At 57.6% G+C, this 15,868-nt stretch overlaps 2 protein-coding genes across 3 annotated transcripts; both read right to left on the bottom strand.

Moving 5' to 3' along the window:
- Positions 1-936: 936 nt before the first annotated feature.
- On the bottom strand, positions 937-6,516 carry Crip1 (cysteine rich protein 1). 2 transcript variants are annotated; one of them, XM_052739159.1, is made up of 6 exons: positions 6,477-6,516; positions 2,737-2,802; positions 1,460-1,554; positions 1,323-1,380; positions 1,170-1,216; positions 937-1,050 (listed from the first exon to the last, which is right to left on the bottom strand). In XM_052739159.1, exons 2-5 carry the CDS (start codon positions 2,774-2,776, stop codon positions 1,176-1,178), a joined length of 234 nt encoding a protein of 77 aa, XP_052595119.1. In that variant the 5' UTR covers positions 2,777-2,802; positions 6,477-6,516; the 3' UTR covers positions 937-1,050; positions 1,170-1,175. The 2 variants fall into 2 exon arrangements, with proteins under 2 accessions (XP_052595119.1, XP_052595118.1); XM_052739158.1 differs by lacking the exon at positions 6,477-6,516 and having other exon boundaries at positions 2,737-2,871.
- Positions 6,517-9,768: 3,252 nt separating this feature from the next.
- Crip2 (cysteine rich protein 2) lies at positions 9,769-15,162 on the bottom strand. Its single transcript, XM_052739156.1, has 7 exons — positions 14,795-15,162; positions 11,667-11,819; positions 11,318-11,458; positions 11,177-11,245; positions 10,998-11,092; positions 10,485-10,542; positions 9,769-10,364 (listed from the first exon to the last, which is right to left on the bottom strand). The coding sequence occupies exons 1-7, from the start codon at positions 14,925-14,927 to the stop codon at positions 10,297-10,299; spliced, it is 717 nt and encodes a 238-aa protein (XP_052595116.1). The 5' UTR covers positions 14,928-15,162; the 3' UTR covers positions 9,769-10,296.
- Between the last annotated feature and the right edge of the window lie 706 nt (positions 15,163-15,868).

Here is a 15,868-nt window from a genome sequence, read left to right as displayed (position 1 = left end):
CACACATGTCTCTTCCCGGTCCTCTGCGGGTGTTGTTGGACACCCAAGACCTAGAGGTCTGTCCCAACACTCACATGCCTCCCATGAGGAAACTCTTAAGATCTCAGGTTGACTCTTCTGCTCCATACTGTTGTCACCTAAAGCATTATAGCCTCTTCCAGAATCGCCCAGTCACACACACACACACACACACACACACACACACACACACACACTTCACTGTAGGCCACTTACAGGACTTACCAACAGCCTAGCAGCCTCATTCTTGCAGTATAGGTGCCAAAGACTAAGACAGGCAAAGCCACAGGGCACTGCTGAGACCTTTGTGGCCTTGTTAAGTCCAAAAGGGTCTTGGATGGCCAGTGGCATGGGGGAAGGGGAAGCTGAAGGTTGCCTAGCTCTACAAGAATTTCCAGAAAGCCCTTTCTACTACCACAGAGCCAGCCCTCAACTTCTATTAGAGCACCAGGCCACCCAGGGCATTCCTGGGCAGGGGGGAGGGCAAATATGGATGTGGTATCTGTTGAGCAGCTGCAGACCATCAACCAGGGTACACTTCTGGGGACAGGGTAGGGTTGCAGGAAGTGGAAATGGAATAGGCAAGAAGTCCACACAACTCCCCCGAAAGAATCTCAAAAAGGGAACCATACCAGCTCCCACTGATTCACCCTCTGAACTGTGGCCAGCCCCACCCATTCCCAGGCTCCATGTTCCTGCTGACCCTGTTGGCCCCAGGGCCTCACCCCAGGCCAGAACCACTAAGGGCTACAGGAACTTCATGGATCCTGAAGTTAGCGGTAGATCTGAACTCCTGCTCCCCCAAAGGATAGTGGGCAGCCATGTCTGCAGCAGCAGAAAAAGCAAGTGCCCTGCATCAGGCCTGGAGTTGAGGCTCCCACTGCCGCTCCCCTCCAACACACACTGGTAGACAAGAACACAGGTCTTCCAAAAGATCAGGTTTATTAAGGGCATGAAGGGCTACTGAGAACCCCTGCTGTCTCGGGTTAAGGCCTGGCATGTGCCTGGGCGGGTAGGGGGGGTTTCCACAACCTGTAAGGAGAAACAGACAAAAGTGAGCACATCTCCAAGTTTTGTTATTTACTCCACTAGGGCTGACCCTATCCTGTAGAGGGGTGGACTGGGTGGGATTGGAGATAGGGCTATAGTACCTGGGTCTACTTGAAAGTGTGGCTCTCAGCTCCACCTCTCCCAAAGCCTGAAAACAAAACAAAAAAAAATAAAAAAAATAGGAGGTCGGTAGGTTGGGGGAAGGGGGCCAAGTGAGATGGGAGGCCTGTTAGGGAAGAGGTCCAACCACATACCTTTGGGCCCAAACATGGCTGAGTAGCAGGGATGGTTGCAGTAGGGCTTGCCTTCATGCTACAAGGAGAAGAAGATGAGGGGGGCTGTCATCCCAGCCCCCCACTGCTCCCCCCTCTGCCCCCTAGCAGTCCCTTACCTCGGCATGGCCCCCGGAGGTCAGTGTCTTCCCACATTTCTCACACTTCAGGCAGGGCCGATGCCAGTCCTTGCCTAGGGATGTCACTCGCTCAGCTGCAAAAGCACAAACCCACTGAGACACTGGGGGCCTGCACGCCCTCTTCTGCTGCACACACATCTAGGCTTCATTCTCCCAATGTGGTAGCCCACCCTGGGTCCCCAGATTGCCCCTGTGCTCCATAGAGGAGCAATCCTGCGGCTCGAACCAGAAGGGTTGCCTTAGTGGAGGGATATTCTCTCTCCCTCTCTCTCTCTCTCTCTCTCTCTCTCTCTCTCTCTCTCTCTCTCTCTCTTCCCTCCTCTTCTCTCCTCTCCCCTCCCCTTCTCTTCTCTTCCCCCCACCTCAGGTTCTTTGAGACAGGGTTTCTCTGTGTAACAGCCCTGGCTCTTCTGGGACTCACTTTGTAGAGCAGGCTGGTCTTGAACTCACAGAGCTCCTCCTGCCTCTGCCTCCCAAGTGCTGGGACTAAAGGAGTGGGCCACCCACCCCACCCCAGCTCATTGGTGGGGCATGTCCAAGCGCTACCACAGGGATGTGACCCCCGAGGGCTTGTAGCGCTGAACAGGAGGAGGCCTTCAGACTTGAGGGACAAGGCATAGTAGTGTTGGAGAGCAAGTCTGGAGGGACTAAGGCTAGGTCGTCCGGGTTAAGTCCTCTGACCTCCGAGCTCACCCTTCTCCACGGCGGGGACGAAGGGACTTTACTTAATCAAACACCCTCTTATGGGAGCCCTAGGGCGCGCGAAGAGCAAGAAAATGAGCACACCGGAGATCGCACCCCCGGACGTGGTTTTCCGCGTCTGTTTCTACTTAGCGTTGGGAGGGGCCGCCTCAGTCCTGCGTTCCTTCCTACCCCGCGGGGACCCCGCCCAGGGCACGCAGAGAGAAGGCAGGAGAGACAGACGGATCCAGGGGCGACGGTCACCGAGAGTGGGGGAGACCCAAAATCATGGGCGTCATGGAGACCTGGAGACCCGGGGCAAGGAGGCTAGGAGACCGACCCCAAAAACATAAGACAGCGAGTGGGCACAGATGTCGGTTCCGTTTAACACCAAGTTGTCCCTCAAACCCCGGACAAGGTCCATGGGTTCGATTCTAGGCGATGCCCGGGACTCTAGGCACTCCCGCCCACCTGAACAACCCAGCACTGTCCGCCTCCGGGCCATGCTTCCGCGTACTGCCTGGGGTGCGCCCGCGGGCATGTGGAGAGAGGCTGGGACACCCAAGCATGCTCACCGAAATACACCTCCTTGTCGCACTTGGGGCACTTCGGCATGGCGGAACTTGGTCCTGCACAAGCGGCTGCAATTAGAAGGAAATAGGTTGTAGGCTCTGGACTGGGTGGCGGCTGCCTGGTCCGCGCTTTTCAGGGACCCCGAGGCCCTGCCCTTTAAGGCCCCGCCCCTGCCCCGCCCCCTGAGTCCGGGACTTGGACCCCTGGGATCTCTGATCCTGACCAACTGGCCAAGAATGGTCATCTGGCCCATGCTCGCCTCTGTCAGGACAAACTGGCCAAGTGCCATGCAGGGGCACTGGGTCTTCTGGGGACCCTCTGAGGAGCCGGGCAGCTCCTGTGGGCCTAGGCCCCGCCCCCTGCCTGGGGCAGGGCAAGCCCGCGGTCCTGAATAGGGGACGTTGGGTCCTCCCCTCGAAAGAAGAAGCGCCCTATCAGGGTCACCCTGCTCCTTGCACCTGCGAGAGCTTGCAGGAGCCGGGGTGGGCACAAGAAACTTCTGAAGTTCAGATAAAGCCGGGCGTGGTGGGATTGCCTGTCCTGCTAAAACTGGTGAGGCCAATCTGGTCTCTACGGTTAGACCCTGTTTCAAAATACACACACACAAAAAAAAAAAAAATAAATAAATAAAAGTAAAACTAAGCGCAGATAGATGCAAAATATCATTCAAAAATTCTCCACGTATTTTGACGCTGCCTTCTCCGAGAAACAGAGTTGAGAGCACAGAGTCTCAGCCTTGTAGCCCAACCCCTCCCAGCCTTTCCCAGATCTAACCCACGCAGACGCCAGCAGGTCCACCCTGGCCAGACGCAAGTGAACACCCTGACCTTTGCCAGCTGACTGGACTGCAGCCACAACTTCACCAGGGGAATTCAGAAGAGGGGACTTCTGAATTCAGGAAAAGCCCTTCCTGCCACAGGGACTTCAGAATCTAAGTTTGAGGACCCATCAGCTTGAGGTTGGAGAATAGAGGTCAAGGCAAGGAATGCGGGGTGAGGCCACGCCCAGGTCGCCTCCCTGATGAAGAAGAACAGTCCTTATCTCTGGGTGAAGGAGATCAGCGGTCCAAGTCCACCGCCCAGCTAAGGAAGAGGCTGAGGCGTGATTGGTACCAGGTAGAGACTGGACTACCCCTACAGTAAATAAGGGGGCGGGGGCGCTTGCACTGACCCAGGGAACCTGGTTTCAGAGTGCTCTGCCGACTTGCAGACCAACCTGGTCACTACATTCAGGCCTCCATGGGGGTTGGGCTCTGAACATTGCCTAACACACTGATGGTGTGGTTGCTGTTAGCTGGGCTTTCACACACCGTATCACCAGAGTCCTCGGCTGCCCTTGACACACTCCTTTAAAAACAAGACCTCATCTCAGGCCAGGCCAGGTGCTACTCTTGCAGCTCAGAAGACCATCCTTGACAATGCTCAGGGACCCTGTGTCTTGGGCTCAGCCCTGACAGAGCCTTTGTTCACACTCGCCTACCATTATCAGTCTTCAGTCCTGACCCTGTGGTGAGGATCTGGGGTACCTTTATCTTACTGGCTGGGGTGGGGATCAGAGCTCTCAAGCTGTGGGATTACTGATGCACCATGTGTCTAATATAAAAGCCACACTTCAAGGACTACCCACAGGTACAAACACTCCTCCCCCATTTGTGGGGCTCCACAAATGCCCAGATCTACAAAGACATTTTGAAGCCCTTTACTACTGGCTGGGGGCTCCAGAGCAGGGGTGCACACAGGCCCTATAAGGATAGACTCCCATTCTCTCGCCTACTTGTTGAAAAAAGGTCCAAACTTCTATAGCTCCTGACCTAGTCTACTGAGGAGAGGCGCCAAAGGAGGGTAGGAATGGGCAAAGGCTCTGGAGATCAGGGGAGGCCCAGAACCATCTAGAAAGATGGTGTCTCTGTCATCACAGATTCTGGGGCCTGGCCACACACAAAGCAAACTACCTCACTATCCGTAGAAGAAGCCAACTACTGCCTGCCAGGGGCGGGCACTGGGTGGAGGCACAGGGCACCTGGCAGACTGCCTCCCTCTGGTAGGGTGTGTGCAGGAGGTTGAGTGCTTGGATACACATGCATAACCCAGGGCCTGCAGGCGTACCTGTGGGGGGATGTCCTGTGGGATGGCTCTAGGGTCATGTGTGTGGCCTCAGAGCAAATGGCTGTCCATGCTTCTATCCAGCTGCACCCAGGGACTCCTTGATAGGCCCTTCCCACCTCTCAGCCAAAAGACACTTGCTAAGGCAAGTTGGTCAATGACCCTGGCCATGTTCCTTCCATCCACTGCCCCACCCCAGAGATAGCTCCTTCCTGGATTCAGGCCCAACCCTGAACTAGGGAGCCCTCCCAAAAAAACAGAGTCTTCTTGGCCTTCCCTAGTGTTGTTTCCTGTTTCCATGGTCATGGGAGGGGTGCCAAGGAAGGGCCCAAGGGCGGATATCGTCTTTGTTGGTACACAGCAGTTTTCTCAGACATTCGATTTGGACATATCCACTCAGACACAGACAAAGACATACACAGCTGGTACAGCTCCACAGGCCCGTGATGGGCTAGGGCCACTCCAGAGGCTGAGGCAGGAGGATCACCTGTTCAATGTCCTGGTCTATAGAGCCAGATTCTGTCAAGAAAGAAAGAAAGAAAGAAAGAAAGAAAGAAAGAAAGAAGGAAAGAAGGAAAGAAAGAAAGGAAAAAGAGAAAGAGGAGGAGAGGAAGGAAGGAAGGAAGGAAGGAAGGGAGGGAGGGAGGGAGGGAGGGAGGGAGGGGAGAAAAGGAAAACAGGAAAGAAGAAAAAGCCAGGGATGCTGAGGAAGCAGTAAATGAGGTGACAACATCTTTGTTTTCTTAGTTCTCAGCCCTGTAGTCCCTCAAAAGTCGTGTCTACCTTGGAAACACATTTGAGATTTCTATGACCTTGACCGTGGTCCAGATGTATTAACTAGAATAATTAATGTCTAAACAAGCTTAACATAAGCTAAAATAACTGAAAAAGGTGTAAATCGAAACTAACAGTTCATGTTACGTCTGAAATAATTACTGTTCTGCCAGAAACAAATGTTTCATGGTTACTTGGACTCTCACCTAACTTTGATGAGAGTTACAGCTTTGGTGGGTTTCCCTTTACCTGCTCTACCGCAGCCGGGCGGTGGTGGTGCACACCTTTAATCCCAGCACTCAGGAGGCAGAGGCAGGTGGGTCTCCGTGTTAGAGGCCAGCCTGCTACAGTGTGAGATCCAGGACAGCTGGTGCTATACAGAGAAAACCTGTCTTGAAGAAAAAGGAGGAGGAGGAGGAGGAGGAGGAGGAGGAGGAGGAGGAGAAGAAGAAGAAAAGAAAGGCTCTACCTGCCCCACCCCCCAGCTGTACCAAAAGACTTTGAGGCAAGAGTCTGCTCTTGGCCTGAGAACTCTTTCAGAATTTGGAGGTGGAGGCAAGAGGATCAGGAATTCAAAGTCAGCCTCAGTTACATAAAACATTTAAGGCCAGCCTGAACTAAATGAGACACTGACTCAAAAAATAAACAAAAAACCATACACATACACACACACACACACACACACACACACACACACACACACACACACACATGAGAACTCTTCCAAAGCTTCCATAATGTCAGCAAATGTTCCCCTGCTGCTGCTTCTACCCAGACCGCTAGCCTTAGCCCTCAACCCGGCTCTGGGCTGAGGCTCAGCTGGTGCCAGTCCTGCCAGCCTTCCTGAAGCCCAGCTCCACACTCACCTGCTTCCTCTATCCCAGGCTAGTCCTGGAGGAGGACAACTGACCAGGGCTCTCAGGCCAAGTAGAGGCCTGGGGTGCTCTGCACAAGCCCCGACAGGGCCCACACTGAGCTCCTCACTGCTTGTACCAGGGCAGCATAGAGGGTGTGGGGGAGGGGAGGCTGCAGAATCGGGTATCTGCCCAAGCCTTCTCTGCACACACCTATGCGCCCTCCACTGGCTAAAACTCCACACCCTGAGGCCAGCCAGAGAAGGTAGGGGTGAGCCCTGCGGGCTGATGACCACTGAGGAGTCTCAATACCCGCTCCCATCAGGAAAGTTCAACAACTCAGGGAAGGGCCTCTGCAGTGTGGCAAAAACTACCCTTATCTACTGCTGGTACCTGACTAAGAGTGGAGTCACGTGTGGAGATGTTCATTTACGGGCTGGAGGCCAGCTGGGCCTGCCCAATGTCCGCTGCTCTCAGGTGCATACCCCGCCGGCACACACTTCAGAGAACATGCTGAGCACAGTCAGGCACAGCACAGGCCTCCCTAGGGCCCACCCTCCCTCTCCCTTCCCTCAGACCAGTTGAGGACATTGACAAGTTCCCAGGGCCTATTTTCAGCAGCTTGTCTCAAGGGACCCCTGTCTGGCATAAGATCTGGCCCTAGGGTGGGCCTGCTGGGATGGTTAGCCAGTGAGAGGGGGTTGAACCCTGCCCTTCCTCTGCCCCTCAGGCTTAGGTGGTCAGCAATCAGCTCCCTCCTTTTCCAGAAGTACCATGGCATGGCCAGGAGGAGGGGTGGCAGAGTGGTAGTATGCACTCCCGACCTAGGACCCATCATCTGGTCAGATGGGGTACCCTGAACCCTGCCCTCCTTGCAGCTGGGCCCCGTGCCTAGGGACTGCTTCCTGGAACCAAAGCTCAGGCAGAACTGCCTGGAATTCCAGCTTTCCCAAAGCAGCAGCTGAGGCCTTGTTCGTGGCCCGGAGCCCACCCCTACAGCCAGCCTGGCCCTGGGAAAAAGGGCCGCCCACACCTGGCACCTTGGGCTTTTAGCCAGCCTGCACTGCACCCACTCAGTAGTCAGAGCACCAGCACAAGCACATGGCGCTCTTTTGATACCATGCCCACAGGCGTCAGCCAGCAGCCAGGGAGCAGGACCAGCCAGACCCTGAGATAAATGGGATCCGCGGGGAGCCCGGAGCTTGAGGAAGACTCTGGCAGAAGGGCACCCCGGCCTGATGAAGAAGTGTCGTCACTGGCCCAAGAGACACAAGTCAAGGCAGGAGGGAGGATGCTGGGGGTCTGGAAGGCTGGCCAGAGGATCTAAGGCTAAGTGAAGTGGGAAGAGAGAGCCATAAGCTGTGCACCCCACAAAGAAGTCCAGCTGAGCATACCAGTAGGGGTCTAGAGAGGGGCTGGGGGGCCTGGTTGGAGAGTGAAGCAAGGCTAGAAAGGTGGGTGGTGTGTGGTTGGTAGAGTGTGTCACGGGAACTCCTGGAACACAGCTAAACTGTGCAGAGTAGCCTGGGCTGTGAGGCTCCCTGTGATGTCCTGGACTCAGCTGGCAGAATTTGGAACGAGGTGAGGTGGTCAGATGGCGTCTAGAGCCATCTCCCAGTCTAGGTGTTCGTTTGGGAGAGAGAAGCTCAGAGCACTCTCCCAGAGAAGGGCGGACGCCGGAGACAAAGACTTCCATTCTCTCCTCCATCTTGGGTGCATCGGAAGCCGGTGCCACTGACGCGCGACCTGGTGATGCAGTGGACACCGCCTGGCAACAAGGCCCAGACAAACAGTCGCAGCGCCGCCGCGTTTCCACGACAACTCCTTGGAAACAAACACCACCGCAGCGTCATCTTCCCCGGCAGGAAAAGGCCAGATCCTGCCCCGCCCCTCTGAGGCATAGCAAAGCTGGCCGCAGGGCGGGGACGGATCTGCCCCGGGAAGACCCCTGCCCTCGTGGCCCAGCCAGGGGAGTCCCCTTCTTTCCTTCAAAGGTCCCGCTCAGGACTGGGGAGGGCCTGCCCGGGCGCCGCCCCCTCTGTTTCCTCCAAGCTGAGCTGGTTGAGAAGTCTTCCTGCTCCGGAGGGCGGACAATTCATCGTTCCCTCTACCCCCACGCATCGCCAACCAGGAAGAGCTCGAGCTGCCCAGCTCGATCCAAAATGTGCAGCCAAGAAGCGGAGTCTTGGTGGGAGGTACCTGCTGGACCTCCCCTTGGCGAGGGTGGAGAGCGGGGGCACTTCCAGACACCGGAGCCGACCCATGCTCCGCGGCCAGGGACACGACTTTGCCCATAGGACAGTAGGCCCAGACACGGACACACCAGGGTCAATGGCCTAGAGGGCTGGACAAGAGGCCAGGGACAAGCCCGAAAGGGCTTCGTGCTCTGTGGCAGTAACCAGATCTGGGAGCCACTTGCCCTAAACGCTTTAGGTATCTGAGGCTTGGACTGCATATGGAGCAGGACTAGATGGGGCGCCTGATCAGAGACGACGGCCCCTAAAGCACCAAGCTGAAATACAGGGGCGCCGTCTAGTGGGCATTCGGGAAAAAGCAAGTGCAGGAAGGCCGCACCCACTGTCTAAGGGGGTTCCAGTCGCGATTCACTACCTCACTATAAACCCAGTCACATGAATCCCTGGACCCTCGCCTAGCAGACTATCCTCATTCTGTTCCTGGTCCACCCACTAGAGACAAGTCAAGGTGGTCAAAAGCTTTGCCCTGTGGACATAGCAGGAAATGGCCATAGCTCTGCCTGGTCAGACTGGGCTCTGACTTGCACCCCTAACCTCTCATGGACTTCTCAGCCCAGTCTTAGGCTGTCCTCCACTTTGGGTCCCACCCAGCTCACACCAGCTTTCCTCGCTCTGCATAAGACCTCTCTGGTCACCTGTCTCCAGGCCCTATTACATGGCTCCTGCTTGTTCTCAAGTCAGACCTCACCCACCAAGGCTCCGGTGCCCAGCGCTGTAGTATCCCAGGGTCCCAGGCTCATCCCCGGGATCATCTACATGCTTCAGAGCTAGTTATGTCTTCAATGGATCCCACCTGTCCGTTATCTGGACCCCTTTGTCCAAGACACCTTCTCACCTCTGCCCAGAGCAGCCCCTCCCGGCTCCCCACACACATTTCAGTGTGGCCACCGATGCCTAAGTCAGTCTTCCCAGTCCAGAAATGTGTCTGGATTCCATCCCTACCAATACCGGGCCCAGGAGTATAAGGGAACGTCTGTGAAGAGACAAAGGGACACTGTCTCGGGTTCACACCCCCCCCCCCCCACACACACTCACAAGACACTGGGTCCTGCAATCCTCAAACCAAACCATTTATTGACAGCAAAAGTCTCCGAAGCTGTGAACCACGTGAGGGGTAGGTAGGGCGTAGTGTGGGAACCAGCAGAGGGCTCCTTACAGGGGGGCTGCCACCCTGGGAATGCTGTGAGCTCATGGCCATCACCGGCAAGCAGAGCATAAATAATACTGGTGGGCAGGTGTGGGCAACAGGGATATCACAGGACAGCCACCTCGGAGAGCTATCAGGGGCATGGGGACACAGGGACAGAGAGGGTGCTGGGCACAGGGACACAGGACACATGAGGCTATGGAGGCACACAGACACAGAGGGCGGTGGGTGACACAGGGCATGCTGAGGTGACACACAGAGAAACAGGGTTGCAATTCTGGGCCGTTCTGGAGACTACCCAGGAGGCTTCCTCCTCCACCACTCAGGCCCTGGGGTTTGCAGGCAAGACGCGCTGAGGCAGGCAGGACTAGGCAGCAGGTCACTCTCCCTCAGGGTCGAGTAGGGGACCCGGAGGACAGCATCTGCAGATCTAAGGCTGAACTGTGCCTTCAGGGTCCTTGTCATAGATATAGCTGCCCACGGCACCGGTGTTCACTCCTGGGGAGAGAAGTGGCTGGGGTGGCCGAGCAGGAACAAACAGGGATCTGGGGAAGGAGAGAGATCCCCAGGTCCTCTACCGCCCCCCCCCCCCCCACACACCACCACCACTGTACTCACCCTTGGGTCCAAAAAGAATTCCATAGCAAGGCTTGTGGCAGTAGGGCTGGCCATCGTGCTGCGGGCAGCATAGAGAGAGCGCTGAGTACAGACTCCTCCCCCTGCCCCTTCCTTTACGTGCCCCCCCCATGCAGTGAGGGGCGAGGGCAGCATAGAGAGAGCGCTGAGCAGACTCCTCCCCTGCCCCTTCCTTTACTTCCCCCGCTGCTGCCGTGAGACCTTCACAATGTAGGAGTCTGCCTCCCTGAGATCTTAGGCTTCAAAGGTCATGTGCGGGCCCACTCGCTTTGATGGAGTAGCAGAGCTCCAAGGAACATCTGCGGAATCTGCCCTCTAGTGGCCGGAGCGCAGTCCGTATCGTCTAGGGCAATCCCAGGCCAGGGAGCGTCGCAGCAGCAGAATCCCTTGTTTCCGGTACCTGCCCCCACCCTACCAGTTCCTGAATCCTCACTCCAGTATGCTCTTCCTCCTTTAAGACCTATTTGGCTCCCACATCCCAACTGCACCCCTTACCTCAGCGTGCCCTCCGGGGGTCAGCGTCTTGGAGCAGCGCTCACAGCGCAGGCAAGGCCGGTGCCAATCCTTGCCTAGAGAGGTCACCTTCTCAGCTGGAAGGGAGGAGGATGGTGAGGGTGGTGACCCCAGCCCCGGGGCACAGTCTCCCTGAGTCAGGAGCCTGGGGAGTCACTTACCAAAGTACACCCTCTTGTTGCATCGAGGACACATGTTGGGTTCCCCAGTGAATGTGGTGACACTGGAGGCTGGAAGGGTGAAGTTGGGTCAGGGTGGACCTTGGCCACCCATACCTAGCCCCCACCCAGGGCCTATCCTACCTTTGCTGGGACCTTTGGGGGGTCCGCTGGTCTTCCGCTCCTCAGTTCGCACCACAGGGACCTCGATGGGGCCAGTGACCTGAGGGCCCTCAGTCAGAGGCTTCTCATAGATGTAGGAACCGGCTCCCCCGATATTCACGCCTGTAGGGGGCAAGCATGTCAGCTGGAGGTTACCGGTTGGAGGCCTTGATGCCAACCCATCTCTCACACAGAACTTCTCCCAAAGCTGCTCCATGGCTTTCCAGGGTAGGAGGGGCATGGGGGGAGGAGAAAGGGGAGGTAAGAGCAGATGGACCCCGCCCCCATCCAGCAACCACAGAAGCTCAGGCCTGGCTGAGGCCCCGCTTACCTTTGGGTCCAAACAGTGTGGCATAGCAGGGCTTGTGGCAGAAAGGTTTCCCATCATGCTCAGCATGGCCCCCAGGGGTCAGAGTCTTGTTGCAGCGCTCACACTTGAGACAGAACTTGTGCCAGTCCTTGCCCAGGGAACTAACCTTCTCGGCTGTGGGTAGTAACAGGAGGTCAGGGCAGAGTTCCTGTTCCTCTTCCTGCAGTCCAGAAGCTTCCAAGCCCACCCCACCTGGTAGACATCACACCCTACTCCCACCCCACCCATGGTGGCTCCAAGATTAGGTTACTGCCAACAGAGACTCCCTCAGCCATCCTGGAGCCCTTTTTCTCCTTGCTCATGCCTAAGTGGTCTCAGCCCATGCACTTGGTTTAACCCCTCAATGTCTGCTGACTGCACCTGTTTATACCTGCTCCTTCCTCAAACACCTGCCTCACCCTCACTGTGCCTCTTCCCTAACCGAGCCAACAGAGCCCCACCACCAAGACAAAAGCCCTTGATCTTCAGCGCGGGCTGAGGGACCACCAGTCCTGGTTGCGCAGAGCCGCCAGGCAGGATCCCTACTTGGCTCCCTTATCCTAAGCCCTGAGATCTCCCTCCACCCACTGCCTCCAGCTGCCAGTTTGGCGCCAAAGGTTTGTGATCAGCAGCTGAGGATTGTGGAGCCTGCTCCTCCTGAACCCCCCCCCCCAGCCGCCTCCCACTTCCAGGGCTATGACTGCTGAGACACATCCCAATGGACGGAAGCTTGGGCCTCCCCAAGGGAGTAAGGCAGGAAAAGGGTGGAGAAGTGGGCAGGAAGAAGGGCCCGAGCTGAGAGCAGAGCCGGAATTCCAAAGGGAAGGGGCCAGGCCAGAGTGGCGGGGGAGGCGGGAGGGGTGTTATGCTTGCTTGGCTCTGGCATGCTACTCTGAGGATAGCAGAAACTGCTCTCTAGACTTCCTTTCTCAAGAGTGGTCCAGTGGTCCCTTTGGGGCCAAGCCTCCTCTGGATAACCTTGGCAAATGCTAGGGAGAACAGCCTACTCTGAGCTCGCCCCTCCCTCCCTCCCCTCCGCCCCCCTCCTGCCCCAGGAGGTGCTGCCGCTGGGCAGCGAGCCTGGATCCTCCATGCGGCCAAGTCTGGCTCTCTGCAGCTCTAACTTGCTGTGCATGGTCAGGACAGGGCGTCCTCCAGGATCCCCCAGACCCTTGCCCTGGACAGTATCCCTTAGTTCCCTTTGTGATACTAAGACACAGGTGAGCCAGAGCCCTGCTATGTCCAAGCCAGAATAGGCAAGAGCTACCTGGATAGAAGGCAGGCTTGGCTCCCATGCTGGCCTGGCATCCTCTCTCAGCACAGTGATAAGGAGGTTGTTGGGATGGCCATCAGTGGCTGTGGCAGCTGCAGCTCAAGGTTGCCAAAACCACTCTGCTCTGGCCAGCTCTGGGATGTGGGCCATGTGGGGGCAGGGAACTGACCCTCAGGACTCACTAGTTGGGTCGATGGCCCCATTACAGATGTAAATTGGGAATACAGCATCGATTGGGTCTAATAGCTTGGAGGGGGGGGCAATAGTCTTCTACCTGGCCACATGTACTGGAGGGAAATCAGTCTCACAGCACTGGGGGACTTTTGGCCTAGAGTTTACTCAGATGTGGGCTGCCAGAGCACAGCCTAGCTGGGTGGAAAGGGCAGCATTCTGGACGCCCCCACCCAACCTCCCCATTGCCTTCCCATAGGACAGAAGCCAGCTGACTGTGAGGAGCCTTTGTTTTCTGCCGAGAGCCTGAGGCGCCCAAGCAGGCAGAGTGCTTTTTTCCGGGTGGCCTCTTGGCCAAGGCCCGAAAAGAGTCCAGAGCTTGCCTGGCCAGGGGCAAAGTCATGAAGAATGGCCCTGAGGACTGTCCTCACCCTGAGACTTGTCAGACATCCCTCTGTAGGAAAAGGACTGAAATCAGGCAATCTGTCCCCTCCAGGAGGCAACAGGAAACCCCTGGCTCCAGGCCACCCAGAACAACTCCAAGCCAAATCCTGTCCCTCCCCTCTGGGAACAAACAAAAGTGGCCTCTCCTCTCCTTCTGTCAGCTGAAAAAGCCCACTGGGCACTCACTACTCTTCAGAGATGGCCACAGAAGGGGACCCTGTCTTTTCAAGCCGGAAGTCTTCCTCTATTCTGGCCCTGAGTCTATCTTCTGGTGGACAGGCACTGCTACCCTGGAAAAGTGGAAGTCTTCCTGTATTCTGGCCCTGAGTCTATCTTTTGGTGGACAGACACTGCTACCCTGGAAAAGTTGCTCAACCAGGATTATAGCCCCGGGAGGTTAGCAGTTCAGGGATCAGGGATGCCTGATAAAGGTGACTGCCTTCAGAGGCCACCTTAGCAGGAACCAATCAAACATTCCTGCATACTATTGCCTCCTTCCCTGACGGTCTTAACCTCCAAGAGGCCAGGGTCCTGGTCATTTAGTGCACTCTCAAGCTCATGGAGACCTACGTGTCACAAGTGCCCCACCCCGGGTGAAAATGCTGAGGCAAATGGCCAAGAAAGGGAGCAAGCTGGAGCATGTAAGAGGCGGAGGCCAAGGTCGCCCCCGCTTGGACTGAATCCGGAATCCCAGCGGATCCCAGACCTGGTCCAACGGTCTGGGCAGAGGTCGGAGTGAGGACTGGGGTCACTCACTACTCCGGGCCACACTACTGGGCCCATGTGCAGGCTAGGAGGCAGCCACAGGGTGAGGCGGAGATGCCGGGACCCAGAGGCGTCCAGTCCCAGGCGTCCGACTTCGTTGGATCCCGCCCCAAATAGTGCCACTGAAGAAGGGCGATGAGTCGAACATGCGGCTGACCAGGAGGGTGCTCCTGGCCCCGGCAGACCAGGACTTTGCATACCTCGCCCAGTGTCTATTGGCCGCTTCTGAACCCACCCGACGCCACCGCCTCTCCAGGATCCCAGGTGGCCTCCCTTGCTGGGCGCAGCCCCACCTTCGAGCCTCCGGCCGCACCCGCGTGGGCAGCGTGGCGAGCTTAGCTACCGGCCGGCCGCGCATCCCAAAACCGTAGCTGCGCACCCGGATCCGTGTACACTACGGGGTGTGGTTCTGAGCCAGGGGACTGGAGACGAAGGCGGACGGCGGGTGGATACTCACCGAAGTACACGGTCTTGTCACACTTGGGACACTTGGAGGCCATGGTCGGTGCGCTCGATCGGTCCGCGCCCTCCACCCGCGCTGGTCTCTGCGCCGCCGCCCGCGCCTGCCCCGCCCGCCCCCGGACGTCCATTGGCTCCGAGACCCGGGCGGGGCCTCGGGAGCCCGCCCCCCGGGACGCCAGCAGCTGGGCGCACGGCAGGCGGGGCGCACCTGCCAGGGTCGGAGGGGCAGGGCCTGGCGCCCCCTACCCCACAGTGTGGTGGCCTCTACGGGGACCGCCCGGGTTTTCCATGGCAACATCGTGGCCTCTAGCTGGAGAGCAGACTTGGGGTCCCCAGCTCCAGTCCCCGACGCCCCGGCTGGCTCGTGGCAGGAGGGGGCGCGAGAAGCCCGCGGGACGCCCCCCCCCCCACCGCCTCCCGCCTCCCGGCGCCGCCTCCCTTTGTTGCCTCGTTTCTATAGCAACGGCCTCGCTGCACAGAAGCACGAAGCATCGGATTCCGGGCGGGGCGCCGCGGTCCTGTCTGTGGTGCTGAAGGAGGGGCGGGCGAGGCTCACTAGTAAGCGCCGCCACTTCCAAAAACAGCCTGAGAAACCACTGGGATGAGTGGGGGCGGGGTGGAGACAGCCAGTGCAGGCTCCGAGGGGGCTGCAGGTGCACTTGCGCCCAAAGAGTCCTCCCCAGTTCTATCCTTGGAGGAGTGGGGTGCCAGGGAGTTTCCTCTGCATCAAGTGTTGAGAGCTAACACCCTCGTCTGTGAGCGCCCCCAGCCCATGACTGCTGCCGGTCTTCCTCAGGCCAGGGTCGCTGACTCCCGGAATTCTGGCCCCAGTGCATTTCGTAGGACAGCAGAGCCAGAAATCCTGCCAGCCAGATCCTGTCTTCCACCTTGCTAGTCCTCAGGAACAATCCCCCACCCCACCCCACCCCACCCCCGACCCCGTCCCATTTCTCCTTCCCACTAGGGGCTTGCTTAGCCCTCCTACTTCTTGACCCCATCCTGGAACTCCTGAAGATATGGACCAAAGAGAGGACCCAGGGACCCACAGACCTCTCTCTGAGCCTCTTGA

The sequence above is a fragment of the Peromyscus californicus genome, unplaced genomic scaffold, assembly GCF_007827085.1.
Source record: "Peromyscus californicus insignis strain IS unplaced genomic scaffold, ASM782708v3 Scaffold_15__1_contigs__length_86483966, whole genome shotgun sequence".
NCBI classification, from domain to species: domain Eukaryota; kingdom Metazoa; phylum Chordata; class Mammalia; order Rodentia; family Cricetidae; genus Peromyscus; species Peromyscus californicus.
This window is presented reverse-complemented; position numbering and strand designations above follow the sequence as displayed.

Bases quoted from the DNA above. Each gene is read 5' to 3' on its own strand.
- Crip1 (XM_052739159.1), bottom strand. From the start codon at position 2,776: ATGCCGAAGTGCCCCAAGTGCGACAAGGAGGTGTATTTCG. The intron at 1,555-2,736 runs GTGAGCATGCTT...GTGCTTTTGCAG, and splicing joins CGACAAGGAGGTGTATTTCG to CTGAGCGAGTGACATCCCTA. The intron at 1,381-1,459 runs GTAAGGGACTGC...TTCTCCTTGTAG, and splicing joins CCTCCGGGGGCCATGCCGAG to CATGAAGGCAAGCCCTACTG.
- Crip2 (XM_052739156.1), bottom strand. From the start codon at position 14,927: ATGGACGTCCGGGGGCGGGCGGGGCAGGCGCGGGCGGCGGCGCAGAGA. The intron at 11,246-11,317 runs GTAGGATAGGCC...TCACCCTTCCAG, and splicing joins CCCCAAAGGTCCCAGCAAAG to CCTCCAGTGTCACCACATTC. The intron at 10,365-10,484 runs GTGAGTACAGTG...TTCTCTCCCCAG, and splicing joins AATTCTTTTTGGACCCAAGG to GAGTGAACACCGGTGCCGTG.